General features: G+C 49.8%; 1 protein-coding gene across 1 annotated transcript in view; it reads right to left on the minus strand.

Moving 5' to 3' along the window:
- ZNHIT3 (zinc finger HIT-type containing 3) overlaps window positions 1–17,991 on the minus strand; it is a 58,684-nt gene that overhangs the window by 21,096 nt on the left and 19,597 nt on the right. The window contains exon 2 of the mRNA XM_086954912.1: window positions 12,476–12,507. Coding sequence (XP_086811038.1) covers window positions 12,476–12,507 — 32 coding nt within the window. The remainder of the gene's footprint in view (window positions 1–12,475; window positions 12,508–17,991) is intronic.

The raw sequence follows: 17,991 nt of genomic DNA on the forward strand, positions 1-17,991 counted from the left end.
TTGGTAAAGCCTCTCATTGTCACTGTAACATTGTTATGACTGAAACTTCTTGTCTCAATGGCGAATTCGCACATCGTGCAACAACCACATTTAACGTGCCCAAGAATAGGAGGAAGCCCCCAGTTTGATTCAATTGTGATGGCTGGGGTCGGGGCTGGTAATGCTGCTCGTATTAGGTGGTCTCTTAGGTTTTTGCTTTTCTTAAAAGCGAATACTGGCCTCTCTAGATGAATTGGGCCTGCATTTAAAGTGGGCCAATGCTTAAGAATGGACTGCCGGATTTTGTTGGAGACTGGGGAAAAAGTGGTTACGCATGCTATACGTTCAGTTTTATCCCTTAGTTTTGGTGTCAAAAGGGCTTCTCGGGGGCAGTACCAAGCCCTTTTGGTGGCTGTCTTGATCAGTCTTTTCGGGTAGCCGCGTGCTCTCAATTTGTTTGATAACACGTCTGCTTCCCTGAAATAATCCTCTTTAACTGAGCAATTTCTCCTAATACGCAGGAACTGGGAGTAGGGTAGGGAATCTTTTAGTGCCCTAGGGTGGTTGCTGTGGTAACTCAGGAGTGTGTTTCGTTCCGTAGGTTTACGGAAGAGACGTGTCAATAGTTCATTGTCATGATGGAAAATGGTAAGATCTAGAAATGCTATCTGATTTTGTCATGAGTCAGAGTGAAGTTCAGGCCCGCGCAGTTGTTATTGAGCCAGTGGTTGAAGGAAAGCAGAGAGGGTATATCATGGTTCCATATGAGGAAGATATCGTCTATGTAACGACGCCATAAACAGATCCCAGTGTAGAAGGGATTGCTTTCTGTCAAGATGTTACCTGTCTCCAGGGCATCCATGAATAGAATTGCCAGATTGGGGGCAAAAATAGCCCCCATGGAGGTTGTTGCACGATGTGTGAATTCGCCATTGAGACAAGAAGTTTCAGTCATAACAATGTTAGTGACAATGAGAGGCTTTACCAACTGCAATAGCCACAATGTTATTTACGCCATCCTGTGTCCTTGTCCGAAAATGTACGTCGGACAAACAACTCAGAAAATAAAGACTCGCATTGGCCAGCACAGAAGCCGGATACGTTGTGGGACTCCAAACGCACCGCTCGTTGAACATTACACAGAACTGAAACATACTGTGGATGAAATTAAATGGACAGTGCTGAAAACGGTGAAACTCCCACAAAGAGGTGGCAACCTGGCCCAACTCCTCAATCGTGAGGAACTTAAGACTATCATTCAGTTCGATACCATCCACACAGGGCTAAACAGGAGTGAGGACTGGACAACCCTGCTGTAAGCTGGGTAATTTTCCTCAATCAATGGCTTTTGGCCCAGAACTTCTGACATTCTGAAAAGACAACTCGCTGTGAAAATTAAGTATATTAGAATGTTTTTTTTAAAAATTATGCAGTTTTGAAACTTTGTGTAAATTTAAGCCTTTCAAATACTAATTTTTACAACTTAAGCACTTGCACGGCACTTTAATTAATCTCACATCACCCAGTTCTGCTCACTTAATCTGCCTCGTTTTTATGTCACCATTCCTGACTCGGCATGAGCCCTATCCCAGCCCAAAATGTCCCTCAAACTAGACTAATGAAGCAGACCTGGTTCCTAAAAGCCCCCGTCACATGACTCGCGTCTAACCAATGTCAGCGCGCGATCCCCAAACACGTGACCCCTGCCTAACCCAATAATCAGGCACGATTCAGAAACCTCGGAAGCGTTCCAGTGTGAGCAGCTCCAGCGACCGGCGCCTGCAGAGACTTGGCAGATCCTAACGGTAAGCCCGCCGAATCGCGGCACTTAATTCTGACATAGAACTACGTGGCCCACAAAGCCTTAATTCTACACTCTTAATTTTTTGATCCATAGCGGACCAGTTATTCGTCTGGCCGCAACCCTCCCACACGGCGATCTTCCAAGACGCTTGAGGACGGCGATCCTGCCCCACAGGCTACCGGTAATATAGCGCTTCACTTGGGCGCCCCCTTGACCACTTCACCTCACCCCCTGCTAATTCATTTCCCTTTCCCTTACAGAGATAAGCGGGAACTTGGGCTCCGAGTATATTGCAGTCATAGTAACTGAAACGGACTTCTAGAAACCCTCCTCACCTTGATGGTAACCCTGTCCTTAGAACATCCGATAACCCATGACTTTATGAGAATTTCTTAATTGATACCAACTCTCTCACTTTACAGCTAGAAACGCGCACAAGATCAGATGCCCTTTACTGACCATCTGCAAGATTCGCTGATTTCGGGCTTCAGTAACCCCCAAAAATCTTCGCCTCCTCTCGCAACCCAAAAGGTACCTCTCTTAGCTCCCCACCTTGATCACACTACGAGTGTACCCCCAGGACACAATGCTCCTAGTAATAATATTATTTATTTCAGGCTGGGCTTCATTCTTAATTCAAAATCAGCGCCCAAATTGAATTCTCAACCCGACCGCACCCAAAGGAGCGGCCCACACGCAGAGGTAAATGGGCCCTTCTTATATCTTGTTGACCTTGCGCCCACCAACTGGATGTTTTCTAAATACCATACCAATTACTGCCCACAGAACGAATCGCGTGCGGCATCCAGAAAGGACTTTCCCCTTGAAGTTTATCTCTCTTCACACAACCAACTGGGTAGGTTTCCGCCCCTATGCGCCACGAGCCCTCATAACCACCCAAACACTGCAAATTTTCACCACCACAAGCCGCATCACTCTCACGGCTTACCCCTAGTGCCCAAATCACTTTTTGATCACAAACCCAAAGAATATTCACCACCAATCCTTCACAAAATAAGGAATTGCAATGTGCATGAGTTTCTGAGGTCTCACACATGATTAATCACGCCTCACGGCAACACCTTAAACACTGCGGTTCCGAATGCAAAGTCTGTAGTTGCATTGTGAGCGCTGACCATACAAATAATGACTGTGAATATATCTTTGTTTTCCTCCCTTCTATTTTTCCATAACAGGTGTTATAAATAACTTTGTTCAGGCAAAATTAATTTTCTTGTCCTGATGATGATCCCGTGATACCCGAGCTGGGGATCGAAACGTCGACCATAGAGTAATTCATACGTGTACTTCCCTAATTTTATTGTTTGTATGAATGACTCCAGGATACACTGCTAATGTATAACTAATATCAGTGACCTGTAAGCTCACTCTGTTTGCCTGATAATTTTTCCCTTCTCTTACCTTTATTCTCTCACTTTCTCCTCCTTGTATGGCACAGGATTGTGTCCCAATTTAACCCTTACTTTCGGGTTAATTGTTGTACTCTGGAGATCTTATACTCATTAAACTATTAAACATTCCCTGGCCGGCTGGTCTAGGAATACTGAACCTTATAGAACTCCATTGTGATCTATAAATACCAATTGTTTTCTCTCATTCTTGAATGCTCAGGACCGCTTGTTGTTTTGATTTGGCTATTAGCACATTCAGGATGGGACAGCTCTTTAACTATCCTAAAGGTGACACGTGATTATTTGGAGCTATGTAAGATTAGGTCTGCATAATAGTTTGCTTTGGCTATGATGATCTCTTTTTTGTATTGCACAATTGTCTGCCTCCAGAGCAGTCTCTCCTGCTCTGAGTAAATTTTCCTCCAGTACCTCTCCGCCTTTTTACAGGCGTTTTTCATATTTTTCAATTTATCCGAGTACCAGGGCGCAGATGGGTTTCCTTTTTTTCTGATTGCCTTCAACGGTGCAATACAATCCAGTTTCCTAGTTATCTCATTGCATAGAAGGTGATAGTTCGTAGTACTATAGTTTCCTAGATTGAACGAGTCCCTCACTTGAAGGAGGTCAGACTTCCCTTTCTCTTTCCTTTTTAGCAGACCCTTCCAGTCGCGGCCAATGAAGGTCCTGGTCTGTGTGATTGCTGGTCCTGAGTTAGTCAGAGTATGGATGTTAAATAGTAGGAGATGGTGGTCCGACCACCCTACAGGTAGTATTGTTCCCATGGTAATAAGATCCTCTGCGGCAAATATTAAATCCAGCACGTTTCCTTCCTTGTGTGTGGGGGTAGTTATCCACTGTTTTAATCCTAAATTAGTACAGGATTGTGTGATATTATGGAAGGCCGTGTCAAGTTGGCCGTTAGTCCACAGATTAAAATCTCCCAGTACCAGCAGTCTGCTATGTGAGATTGAAAGGTTATTAATGACAGTGATGAGTTCCTGCTGTTGTGTTGTATTGATATGCCCCGGAGTCCTATAGCAGATTAGGCCCGTAAGGCAATGGCCCGAGTCATGTCTGATCGAAATCCCGAGAATTTCAGCGCATGTGATCATATCAATATCCAGCGTTATAATATTTAAGTCTTCCCTGAAGATGATTCCTGTTCCTCCCCCTCGTCCCACGATCCTGGGTTTATGGATAATCTTATATCCAATCGGGCACGCTGGCCCCAGCTCCGACTCTAGCCCAGCCACCGTCCAGGTTTCGGTCAGAAAGAGAATATCCAAATTATTGGATTCGATCAGAAGCTGTATTTCGGTGGCGAGTCACACGATTCACCAGTTAATGTTTCTAGGGACCGTTTACCCACAAAGAGTGAACAAATTGATAGACTTTTTGTGGTATCTGAGAGTTGTGGTTACAAGGGCAAGTTACAGTAGTCCCTGTATCCAAATTATTGAGTTGCTGGACTTGTGAAATGACTGTCTCGCTAAGGTTTAATCATGAATCATGATTTACTTTCATTTTAGAGACCAATTTCGGTTACTGTTTTTGGAGCAGCATTACAATTAGAATATTTGATAATGGTACAATTAAAAAAAATGTAAACTGCTGAACAGGCTTTTAGACGGTATGCCACTAAACTCAAACTCCATGTAAATAAACCTTATTTGGCATTAAAAGAAAACGCCATTAAAACTGTGTTACTACTGGCACCCTTTATATTAGTTATAACCAGGGTCCACTGGAATTAAGCAGCAGGGGAGGACCAAATTATGTGATAGTTTAACTTCATTAGTTTGTCATTTTTACACTGTCTAGGCAAATATTTCACCTTATTAGTACCAGTGTAACACCCAGATACAGAAATAATCAACTCAAATGTGACCAGTCCACTACGCTACAATATGTTTCTGTGGACTTTTTGAGCTAAACAGGTTTTTTCATTCAAATCTGGAACTTATGCAGATGATTATGTGGCACGGACACACAACTGCACGTTTCCAGCAGCACAGATTAAAATATTTGGCAATTCACTGTTACTACTTGCATGCCAGAAGTGACTAGCTGTGTGTCCACATGACAACCTGGTCCTCATTTGTAACACTGAGGCAGATTCTTCTCAAGGAGACCGGTGTCAAGAATTTCCTTAAAGTGCCCTAGCAGAGGTTAGCATACTGAGCAGTTGGGGCTCCACCAAAAGTGTTATTCCTTGTAATACAGGGGGCTAGTGTCCCTATAACGAGGTCATGACACTACGGATGGTTGACAGCAGCTGAGTACAGTAGTGTGGTATATGCATTTCTCTTTTAAATTGTGTCTCAGTGGGACAAATGTTTACTGGATCTCACTGATAAATACTTTCATTATGTGAGAACAGGGGCTTCTCATTCTCTGTTGTATGGCAGTTAAGTATTCTCGTCCTCAGGGAACATTTGAGATGGGACTACCTCCTTCTTTAGTTAGCCCCTAAAGATGGAGGGTCCTCCGTAGTGTTAGTGGTCACAGTTACCCATCTCCCCTTGTTGCCCCTATATTCCCCCCCCCCCTTCAGAAGTAAAGCCAATTGTATGGTTTGCCCTGAATCATCATAATGGAGGAATGGCCTTTTATTGCACTGGTTTAAACCAAATCGGTTCCAGTAGGTAAGAACGTGACCTAGAAAGACCGCACATGGACAGTGGGTGCATCCATGAAACAAGGTGACGATGCGCAGTTCTCAGACTGATAGCCACTACCTTCCTTCATCTTGTGCTTTACTGCAAAATCGATTCTGTCAGAGTAATCCACAAACAGGCAATGAGTTTTACCTAAAGACAGCTGTCCTGGGGCTGTGACCCACTGAAAGTACAAACTGCTGTGAAGAATTCCCCTCAAAGGTTTACGGTCAACTTACAAATTTCACCGGCTCATGGTTTTGGACCTACTGCTTCTGGGTATAAACGGAATACTTCACCTCCTACTAGCTTGGGCTCAGTACAGCTGTGTTGAAGAAGTGGTAAGGCAAAAACTAAGGGTTAAAAAGAAAGTCTGCCTGCATTTGCGGAACTTCATCAGTAGCTAATGATTGTGTGAGGACCGTACTTGCTACATTTCTTCAGCCACTGCTAAACTGGTAAAGCCGGAGTGCCTTCAATTTGCACCTTCCATCGCCCCCTCGTCCTTCAATCCTAGTGGACAGTTGGCTCTATTGACCAGGTCCATCTGCCGCACCATGCCATAGCTTGACATCCAAGTGGCCCAGGGTAAAGCTTTGGCAATCACACCTCCATGGCTCAGCCCTAATGTGCTACCCCTGTAGACAATCAAGGAGACATTTCACATACTGTTAGGTACCAAACTGTGTCACACAAACAGTTTTAGCTCTGTCAACCTTGGTTCATGGTTGTATAATTAAATTGCAGTTTATTTAAAGAATAATTTGAGATACTTCAACAGAAAGAAGATGCCATAAAACTTAATAACGTTCAATGTTATTGTAAGGAAATATGCCCATGAAGACATCTTTTACATAAAGAATATCACTGCTTGTATGTTATTTCTTGCAAGTTATTGGGGTGCACCTTGATCTAGACTTCCTACCTCGCACCACCTTTTTTATGGTCGTGCAATTTACCCCTTGAACGTCCAAGCGAAATAGAAGATATCTGAAAGAGACACGTTAGTGATAGATTCCTTACCTTAGAAATATCCCCAGGCGTCAGACTGGATCCGGAAAGTTTTGCCTAGCAGTACCCTTGCACGTCGGTAGGCGTCGTCTGCGGCTCCGCGTCCGTCGTCAGCGACGTGATGACATCGTCGGAGTACTTAGACGCCGCCTCCGCGTGCGGACGTCAGTTATTTTTTCCGCGCCAGCCAGCGCAGATCTGGAAAGAGCAGTTCCCTAGTCACTTTTTGACTAAACTTTTGTGATCTTTTGATCCATTTCGAAGTCTTCACGACTCCGACGGTGCCGTTAGGGATGCCAGGATTTCAAGCATTGCGACGAGTGCGACCGTACCATGTCGGTCACGGATCCCCACCGCCTGTGCCTGATGTGTTTGGGCGTCGACCATGACGACGAGGCCTGCTCCGACTGTCGGGCCCTTTCGAGGAAGGCCAGGCGGGAGCGGTCCCGCAGGCGACTCGAAATCCGCCAGTCGGCCCCGCACCGTGTGAGGTCCCGGTCCCACGGGAGGTCGAGGGACAGGTCGCGGGGACTGAGCCGTCACAGCTCCGGGAGTCGGCGCCACTCCTCCGGGTCCAAGTCGTCAGGTAAAAAGCATAAGAAGTCGAAGAGACATCATCGCTCTTCTGCCCCCCCGATGCCTCCTCTCAATCGGTTCCGACGTCGGGACGACGCCTATCGGCGCCGATCTCGACGCCGTGTCGAGAATTTAGCTTCTATGAACCGTCCTCATTCCATTACGACCCTGAATCTCAGGAGATGGGGGAAGAGGAGTATTGGGAGGGGTCTGAGGACCCTCTGGCAAGGGAATGCCAGTCTAACATGGACTGGATAGGAGACCTTGGGGAGGTCAGTGGCCTGGACACCTCTCCAGACACTGGATTTGTCTCTCCTCCTACCGTGGCTTCGGAGGAGGGTGCTACTTATGGTGTGGTGTTGATGAGGGCTGCCAAGGCCTTGGGCCTTGAGCTCGCGTCGCGGCCGCGAGGACCAACCTCCTCACTGAGGTCCTTAAGCCGCAGTCATGCTCCATGGAGCCTCTGCTGCCGTTTAATGAGGCCTTGACGGACGTTCTTTTGGGCACTTGGTCCAGGCCTGCTACAGGTTCGCCTGTAGATAGGAACGTGGCCAGACGCCACCGCTACAGGTTCGCCTGTAGATAGGAACGTGGTCAGACGCCACCGCCCAGCCCCGGGCGACCCATGTTTCCTGTCCACCCACCACACCCCGAGAGTCTGGTTATCCAGGCCTCTAACTCCCAGACCGCCTTCCCGACGGCCCCGCCGGACAGGGAGTCCAAGAGGTACGAGAACTATGGCAACAAGATCTTCTTGTCCCTTAGCTTGGGACTGCGGTCTTCCAACACCGCATGCCTCTTGGGCCGTTACACCCACTCTCTGTGGGAAACGGTGGCGGAAGTGCTGGTCCGTTGGAGGTACGGGCCAAACTCGGCCAAGCCCTAGTGGAGGGCCGGGACGCAGCAAAGTATTCAATCAGGTGCGGACTGGATACTACTGACTCGCTGGGCAGAGCGATGGCTACGACGGTGGCGATACGACGCCACGCCTGGCTGAGATCCGCCAACTTCTCGGCAGACGTCCAAAATACACTCATGGACATGCCGTTCGATGGCCGTCGCCTCTTTAACGACAAGGCAGACCACGCGCTTGAGCGCTTTAAGGACTTCAGGGCTACGGCCAAGTCCTTGGGCCTCTCGGCCCCGCGCCAGCAAATGGGTGCCTTACGCTCCTTTCGTGGTCAAGAAAGGGGCGCCCCCACACGTGCCGCCAGCCACTCGCCGCAAACTGTCGTCCAGCGCGGCGGCAGCCGTGGAAACCGTCGTGAAGGCGGTCGGGGAAACAAGCGGAGCCAGTCCACACCTGCCCCCGCAGCATCCGCCTCTAAACCCTCCTAGTCCGTTCTTTTCGGCCCATGTGACGCCAGTGGGAGGCAGGGTTCGCCATCACCACTCTCACTGGCGCACAGTCACTTCGGACAGGTGGGTGCTGCAGATCGTCAGAAGGGGCTACTCCCTCCCCTTAGAGACGACCCCTCAAGCCATGCCACCGCAACACCACCGCGTATCGGGGGATCCCTTGCGGCTCCTGCAGGAGGAAGTTTCGTCCCTCTTGGCCAAGGGGGCCATCGAGCGCGTTCCTGGGCCAGAAATAGGACGTGGTTGCTACTCCCACTACTTCCTGGTACCCAAGAAGGGCAAAGGGGGCCTACGCCCTATCTTGGATCTGAGGAACGTCAACGGCTTCCTCCGGAAGGAGAAGTTCAAAATGCTGACACTGGCTCAGGTCTTGGCTGCCCTAGACCCAGGAGACTGGATGGTAGCGTTGGACTTGCAGGACGCATATTTCCACATCCCCGTCCTGCCGGCCCACCGGCGTTACCTGCGGTTCACGGTAGGCCTCGAGCACTTTCAGTTTACCGTGCTCCCCTTCGGCCTTACCAGCACCCCACGGGTGTTCACGAAGGTGATGGCGGTGGTCGCAGCTCATTTGCGCAGGTTAGGGGTCTCAGTCTTCCCCTACCTAGACGACTGGTTGTTGAAGGCGGGCTAGCCCCAGGCAGTCGTCAGCCACCTCCAGACTACGGCGGATCTCCTGCACCTGCTGGGATTTTCCATCAATGTGCCGAAGTCACACCCGTGCCCCTCTCAGAAGCTCCTTTTCATCGGAGCGGTTCTCGACTCGGCGCAGTTTCGGGTTTACCCGCCCGAACAGCGGGTTCGGGATATACAGGCTCTGATTCCGATCTTCGGGCCGTTATCCCGGGTTTCGGTTAGGTTGACGCTGCGGCTTCTGGGGCTGATGGCCGCCTGCATCCTTCTGGTGGGACCTGAAGTTTCAGTGGGCCCAGCACCGGGGCAACCTGTCCGACCATGTTCTGATCTCGGAGGGCACTGCGAGACAGCTGCAGTGGTGGCTCACGGACCGCGATTGGGTCAACGGCAGATCCCTCTCCCTTCCCCAACCGGAGCACGTAGTTGTGACGGACGCGTCCCTCCAGGGCTGGGAAGGCCACTTGGGAGAGGCGGAGATCAGAGGACTCTGGTCTCCGGCGGAGTCCCGGCTCCATATCAATCTGTTGGAGCTGCGGGCGATTCGTCTGGCACTGAAAGCATTCCTCCCGTCTGTCCGAGGGAGTGCAGTGCAGGTGTTCACGGACAACACCACCGCCATGTGGTACTGCAACAAACAGGGCGGAGTGGGGTCGTGGACCCTTTGCCAGGAGGCTCTGCGTCTCTGGCAATGGCTGGAACATCAGGGCGTGACTCTGGTGGTTCAACACCTGGCAGGTTCTCTGAACGCCAGGGCGGACGAACTCAGCCGTCGGTGCTCGATGGATCACGAACGGCGACTGAACTCGGACGTGGCGCAAGGCCTCTTTCTGCGATGGGGAGAGCCTTGGTTAGATCTATTCGCCACCGAAGAGAACGCGCAATGTCATCAGTTCTGCACGTTGGAATTTCCAAGGCGGCACCCGCTCGGAGACGCTTTTCGTCGCGAGTGGAGCTGCGGTCTGTTGTACGCCTTTCCGCCTATACCTCTTCTGCCCAGAGTGCTGAAGAAGATCAAGCGCGACCGGGCACAAGTCATCCTTGTGGCTCCGGACTGGGCACGAAGGTACTGGTATCCCGAGCTACTCAGTATGGCAGTCGATCCCCCGGTTCGTCTGCCTCTTCAGGAGGACCTTCTGTCGCAGCAGCAGGGGACGGTCCTCCACCCGAACCTGTCGAGTCTCCAACTCCATGCTTGGAGATTGAGCGGCAACAGTTGAGGCCATTTGACTTGCCTCCTGAAGTTTGCAACATCATTCTGGCAGCCAGGCGTCCCTCCACAAAGACGGTATACACCTGCAGGTGGAACAGATTTGTGGCATGGTGCACAGCAAAGGCTGTGGATCCCCTCAATGCACCTCTCTCTTCCTTCTTTCTCTTGCCCAGCAGGGCTCTGCTCTGGGCACTATCAAGGGATATCTTTCGGCTCTTTCAGCCTTTCTGAGGCTGCCTGACCAACCTTCTTTGTTCAAGTCCCCTATAGTAAATCGATTCCTGAAGGGCATCACTCATACCTTTCCTCCTGTTCCCTTCGTGATGCCTCAGTGGGACTTGAACCTGGTTCTAACATTTCTGATGTGCGCTCCCTTTGAGCCACTTCACAACTGTCCTCTTCGCCTTCTTTCTTTGAAGACTGCCTTCCTGGTAGCCATCACCTCTGCCAGGAGAGTGGGTGAGCTCCAGGCTCTCTCTTGTAAGCCTCCTTTCCTTTCAGTCCATCAGGACAAGGTTGTTTTGAGGACTAGGCCCTCCTTCTTGCCTAAGGTGGTCACGGCCTTCCACATTGGGCAGTCCATAACATTGCCCACCTTCTTTCCGCCTCCGCACCCCTCGAGAGAGGAGGAGAGGCTCCACCGTCTGGACCCAAAACGTGCGCTCTCGTTCTATCTGGATCGCACACGCCAGTTCCGGGTGGATGATCAACTCTTTGTTGGGTACGCGGGCGCTAAGAAAGGGAAAGCGGTGCACAAACGGACCATCTCTCGATGGATTATCATGTGCATCCAGGCTTGTTACTCCTTGGCTAAGAAGGAACCCCCCTGTTGGGCTGAGGGCTCATTCCACTCGAGCCACGGCCACTACAACTGCATTGGGCCGAGGCGTGCCCTTGCAGGACATTTGCCAGGCAGCTACGTGGGCCTCGTTGCACACGTTTGCTAGGCACTACTGCCTGGACAGTCAAGTCCGGAGGGACGGCTACTTCGGCCGTTCCGTTCTCCAGGACTTTCTGGTGTAAATACTGGTTCGCAGACCCACCACCACGGGGATGGTATTGCTGGGGTATCTATTCTAAGGTAAGGAATCTATCACTAACGTGTCTCTTTCAGATGCACAAGTTACTACGATATATCTGTAAGAGACATTAGTTAGTGATAGATTCCTTACCGACTCACCCAGCCTCCCCGTTCTGCGAACCGATATCTAGGGTTAAGGTCATCCCCTTTCAGGGCCCTAGTTTCTTGGCACCAGTGTCGGTTTTTGTCATGGCTCTGCGCTTCTAGCACGGAAAAGCTGTGGCTAAGAACTGACATCAGCACGCGGAGGCGGCGTCTAAGTACTCAGACGACGTCATCACGGCGCCCACGACGCCGACGAAGGACGCGGAGCCGCAGACGACGCCTACCGACGCGCAAGGGTACTGCTACGCAAAACTTTCCGGATCCAGTCTGACGCCTGGGGATATTTATAAGGTAAGGAATCTATCACTAACTAATGTCTCTTACAGATATATCGTTACACAAGTAGTAACTTGTGCATTTGGCAAATCCGTGATAACAAGGTCGTGTCTTGACCCTTGATGCACACAAACCCCAGCGAAATGACGGAGATAAGAGAGTGATAGGGACGTCTCTTTTGGGCTGAGGGTCACTGGTGAAAAAAAGGTGTATTCATTATAAGTATTTATTAACTGCTCTCTTGCTTCCGTCTTCTCCTGTCCCCAGGGACATAGTCTAGTAATTCTTGCTACAAGAGTTCTTGAGTCATGTTAGACCATACAAAGACTGTGATAAAATAAAGTATGAAGCAAACAATTCCAGACCTACCTTTATGTTTCTTGCAGCAAGGAACAGAACAACTATAAAGAAAACAAAAACAACAATCAGAAAAGCAAAAATAGCGAACATTACATCAGGGCATTACTTGATACCAAATGGCTTGCAAAAAAAATAGCTAGCTTTAATGACTGTCATACTACAGCACAAAACTCACAGGCCTATGAGTGGGCGTGATTATCTTTTTCGGTAGTAATCATGCAGTTTGTAGTAAATTCTTGAAAATATAGGTTGGTGCTAAATGTTTCCTGGGAAAGCGCTGCCTCGTGGTCTGTGTTTTTACTACAAGATGGATGCATAGAAAGCACTGCACTGCCCAGCAATTCCAATTCAAAAGAAAAGGATCATTTCTTAGGTTTCAGAAAAGAAAGATTGGCAGCTCAAGCGGACTGTACAAGATTGTGCAGCTAGTCCAGTTTCTGCCAGGCATAACATTTTGTTTCCAGGAGGTATCCAGAATCTCGACAATGAGGGAGAGGACCAGACAGTTTTCAGGAAGGTACCCTCCATGGATTTACAGCGTAAGCAATGCAGGGACAGGATCAGCCCAGTACGCCACAGCCTGTGCCTTGTAAAATAAGCTCTGTGTAAATATTTGAACTGAATAAGATGCAGACGGGCTGTGATTGCTGCGCTCTGCGGGTATTCTAGAGCCTCCACCCAGTCATCTCCCTCTAATGGACCTCGGTCCTGTTGCCACGTCTCTCTAGTTTTGTGCATGGTAGTAGGGGTATTGTTGATAAGGGTGCGATATTTTATGGTCCCCCCAAGTCGCCCATGAAAACCTTAGCCTCAATTGGATTGAATTCAGGAATCTCGGTTAGGTGGGATATATATGGGGTAAAGGCATGTCGGAACTGAAGAAAGTGTTAAAATTGTGTGCGGGGCATGCTGTATTCTGTTTGTAGAACAAGAAAGGAATTGAGAGTGCCATCATATCTACCCCAATGGACTCCCAGCCCTGAAAGCCAGACAAGTGCGTCAGCTGTGGTAACTGTCCGTTGCTCCATAATGGAGTTTCCCTAGTGAGTTTCCCCCACCACCCCATCTGACAGAGCGCCATCTTCAAAGTCCTGAAGACCGTAACTGTAGCGGGTGGTAGCTCTCGAAGCAGCGTCATTGAGTACAGAACCATGTGGAGAGGATTATCTCCCAGCGTTCCACCGCTTAGGCCGGATCCTCACGGCTGCCATACCACCAATCATTGAGGACGACTAAGTGAGACGCCATGTAATATGCTTGAATGTAGAGAGTGGCTACACCGCCAGAGTAGGGAGATTGGGATCAGGACCTCAGGGCCACCCCGAAGCACCACCCACCAGAGCAAACGGCCCAGGATAGCATTCAATTGGCGAAACCATGTTGGTTTTATCGGATAGGGATGATTCTGAATTTGATAGAAGAGATTAGGCAGGGAGATAATTATAAAAATAGCGGACCTTCCAGAGAGAGATAAGGGTACATGAGACCACACTCTTGTCTGGTTGCCTACTTGTGGCATAAGGGGGCTAGGTTCTTGCTCTACGCTAATGCCCAAGACGATGAGAGATTTACTCCCAGATACTTAAAGCCGTCCGGAAACACCATCACTTCTTGCGACCAGTCACCCAGCCGATCTCCGCCCTGCAGTGGCCACAAAAAAGGACTTCCCCGGGTTCATTTAAAGGCCAGATGTTTCGCCAAAGATCTGCATAATGCGGAGAAGGCGTGGACCAGACCGGTCAAGGTCCGTGAGGGAAACCAAGACATCATCCGTGTAGAGCACTATACGTTCGGATATGCCCAGCACCCATTCGAAGCTGCACGTCTATACGTATCCAAGCCGCAACCGGCTCCATAGCAAGAGCGAAGAGAAGGTGAGAGCGGGCAGTCCTGACGCATACCCCGCCTGATAGGAAAACTAATAAAAACCGAGTCAGCCACTCTGACTGAAGCAGTTATGTCAGTGTAGAGCAGGCGGATAAGACTCATATCCAGACGATTGAGCAAGGCAAACAAATACGTCCAGCTGAGAGAATCAATGGCCTTGTTCATGTCCGCTAGAAGGAGTGCGGTAGGGGTATCTAGTTTAGTAACAGCAGCAATAGAATTATGGGTGCGTCTGATATTATGGCATGCAGCGCGGGTCGGCAATCCTGCCTGATCAGGATGGATCAGCTCTGTAATACAGGGTACTAGGCGGTTTACAATCGCCTTAGCTAAAAATCGGGCGATAAGATGAAGAATGTTCCGGTGGACGACCTGGCTTCAAGAACATGACTATCTCCGCATGTCGCCAATCTGGTGGAAGACCGCCACTCTCCCAGGAAGCTTCCAGAGCCGCCAGGTAGGGCTTTAAAAGCTGTGGGTGATATTTCTGGACCAGGTGCTTTACCGGCTCGAATACTTAGTAGTGCGAGCAATAGTTCATCCACCGACAGGGGGGCATTTAGCGCATCCCGCACTTGGGGAGGAAAGTAATTAATAAAGTTCTGTACAAGGTCAGCAGGCAGTACTTCATGGGGGGCATACAAATTCCCAAAATAGAGGACAAAGCTGTCCGCAATGGCAGATGGGTCTGTAGGAGCTGTCCCATCGGGCCCTGTATACTTGGGAGCATCAGAGGGCGCAGTGTCTGCTGACACAGGCGATGCAATAGGGCACTGAATTTGTCTCCCTATTGGTAAATCCAGCTACGGGTGGCAAGCCAATAAAGCCGGGCTTCGTTTCAAAGTTCACTGGCGTATGTCTGTTGTACATGTAGTAGTTGTGTGCGTGCAACCTGTCCCGTGGCATCTCTACTAGCACGCTGCAAGTCGAGCAGCTGGGCCTCAATCTTTAGTAGCTTGTCTCGTCGCTCTCTGAAAAGTGCAGCACAGAAGGCAATATCTGCCTCCCTTAAAGTGGATTTCATCGCCTCCTTCAGTGTGACTGGATATTCCATCGAGTCCGTGTTAGACAATAGTCTGCTAAAGATTGATGGATATGCGCCCTATAGTTCGCATCCCGCAGCGGCCACGGCGACAAACGCCATCAGAATTGGGAACGCCTAGGGTCCAAGGACAGGAGAATGGACACCGGTGAATGATCAGAAACCTCTCTTGGGAGGATCATAGCTTCGGTCTACCCATGTGTGTGCGCACCAGAGGAAGATTTAATCTAAATGAGAGAAGGATGCATGGGCACCAGAAAAATAGGTGTACGCACATGTGTTGGGGTGTACAGTCCTCCACAAATCAACCCATACCAAACTCTGACCTAGGGGCAATAATTTGGAGTCTGGGTAACTCGGACCACAGCACGCCACCTATCTAGTGACCGGGACATAACATCATTCCAATCCCCCCGACTAGAGTCAATACTGATGGAAGGTCAGTCCAGAGCATCGTCAATTTTTCAACTAGGTACCACGAGAGGGGGGGGAAAGCGTACACACTACCTATAACAATGGGTTCCCCATAGAGTGTCCCGTATATCACGAGGTGGGTCTGACCACGTTCGGCTATGAACAAAGAGTACACTGTGATGTATGAGGATTGCAACCCCCCGGGAGCCTCTAGTGAAGCCAGCATGATGTGTGCGCAAAACCAAAGCGTCCCAAACAGGGACCCGCTAAGTGGGTCTCCTGTAGAAGGAGGACATCCGTCTTCTGTCCCTTTGCCTGGTGCAGCATGGCTCCACGTTTAATCTTGTCGAGTAGACCACTGACATTCCAACAAAGGACTCAGGGCTCTCTACTCCGGCTAATTCCTGTGACATAGGCAGTAGTGGCACAGATATGGGAAACTAAAAGTGAGTGACATTGGCAATCTCCGGAGCACAGATGGCGGAAGACCTAGTGGCAGTGACAAACATTAAATAATTTAAAACACCAAACCCTTCCCCCACCCCACTCAATACCTCAAAACCGCAGAAGTATCTGTAGCGGTGGGCGACGTACCACTGCCCCAACGGGGCAAGGCATAGCCCCACACCAATAGTTCCCCATAGAACTGTCCCCAAACAAACAATCTCCTCAGATACTGAGAAAGATGGACGGGGGGATGGCCTCACGTAGTAGGCCCATGAATAGTGGCATCAGCAAACAGTCCCAGTTATAAGTCCCCAATATGAGTATAAATAGAAATATAGCATATGAAAAATGTAGAAGAGTTCACCAGCCAGTTCGTCTGCAGAAGAACATTGTTCGGGACCCTCAGTCTCCAGAATGTGCCGGCAATGAATCTCGTGGATCTCCATCCACCAGGAAGCTGGAAGCACCCTCAAAGTATGAGCGACGCTGCAAACGTGATCTTTGGTTCACTTTAACTTTGGGCTTGACAGGTCGCCGTGTGGCCTTCCCAGAGGACGACTCAGAGTCAAAGCGCGGCGGGTGTGTGGTTTGAGTTTCTGCCTTTCATCCGTCCAGGCGAAAACCTCTTCAGGAGTATCAAAGAAAATTGTACGTAATTCGTAAATGACTCGTAGTCGGGCTGGAAAGAGCAGTGCATATTGGAGCTTGAAATCTCAGTTGGGCTTTAGCGGCTGCAAACAATTGCTGGTATTGCTGCACCAGTCTTGTGTAGTCAGGAAAGATGAGGATGTGATGGGAGTTATACTGGAGCTTGCCCGCTAGCCTGGCCTGTGTGAGGATCACATCTCGGTCATGGAAATTGAGGAACCTGGCTATAATAGGTCGAGGCCTGGCCCCCGGTGGAGACTTTTGCAGCAGAGCGCGATGCGCACGTTCAATGATGAAGCAGTTAGATAGAGACGTCTGAGGGATCCAGCTCATAATCCACGTAGTGAGGAATTGTTCCACATTGTTATCTTCACAACCCTCGGGAAAGCCCGTAAAGCTAAGATTGTTCCTCAGGGCCCTTCCTTCGGCGTCCTCCGCTCGGAGTGCGAGGCACTTTGGAATCTTATCACTAAGTGGGCTCCTTCTTATGGGAGGAATGCAACTGTGTCCTCTTTAGTTAATATTCGAGCTTTGGCTTCTGTTATCCGATCAACTCCTTTGCGGAGGTCTTGGCAGATCAGCATCACATCCAACCCAACCGCCCCGATTTTGGCTTCCAGCACGTCACGTGACTGTGTTATGGCCGCCATTAACGCAGCATTGTCTGGACCAGCAGAGTTCTGACTCGTCTGGCCCGCCGAGTGTACCCCAGCGCCGGCGTACGATCAAGGGTGTGGTTTATCACGAGTCATGGTTGGTGGCGGTGGATAAGTCCCAAGAGCACTAGCAGAGTCCTGTAGAGGTTGGCAAGCAACACGCTGCACCTAAATCAGCAGCTATGATGGTAATAGGACCAGAGGGGTGGAAGAAGGGAAGGACCCTTCACAGCGAGCAATTAATCCAAACTATGTTCCTCTATATGGTAGGCAGGGAAGCAGGCGTGGAGCCAACCCACACACAAGCCGCACCAGGTCCTAGCCTGGCCACCTCCGCATGCAGGCGACTCCTCACCCCCCTAACGGGTGCCACCGGCAAGGCATACCGCTGCTGCGCTGTGTAGTTCAAATGTAGGAGCGCTCTGCAGGAA

The sequence above is a fragment of the Lissotriton vulgaris genome, chromosome 2_1 (genome assembly GCF_964263255.1).
Source record: "Lissotriton vulgaris chromosome 2_1, aLisVul1.2, whole genome shotgun sequence".
In the NCBI taxonomy this organism is placed as follows: domain Eukaryota; kingdom Metazoa; phylum Chordata; class Amphibia; order Caudata; family Salamandridae; genus Lissotriton; species Lissotriton vulgaris.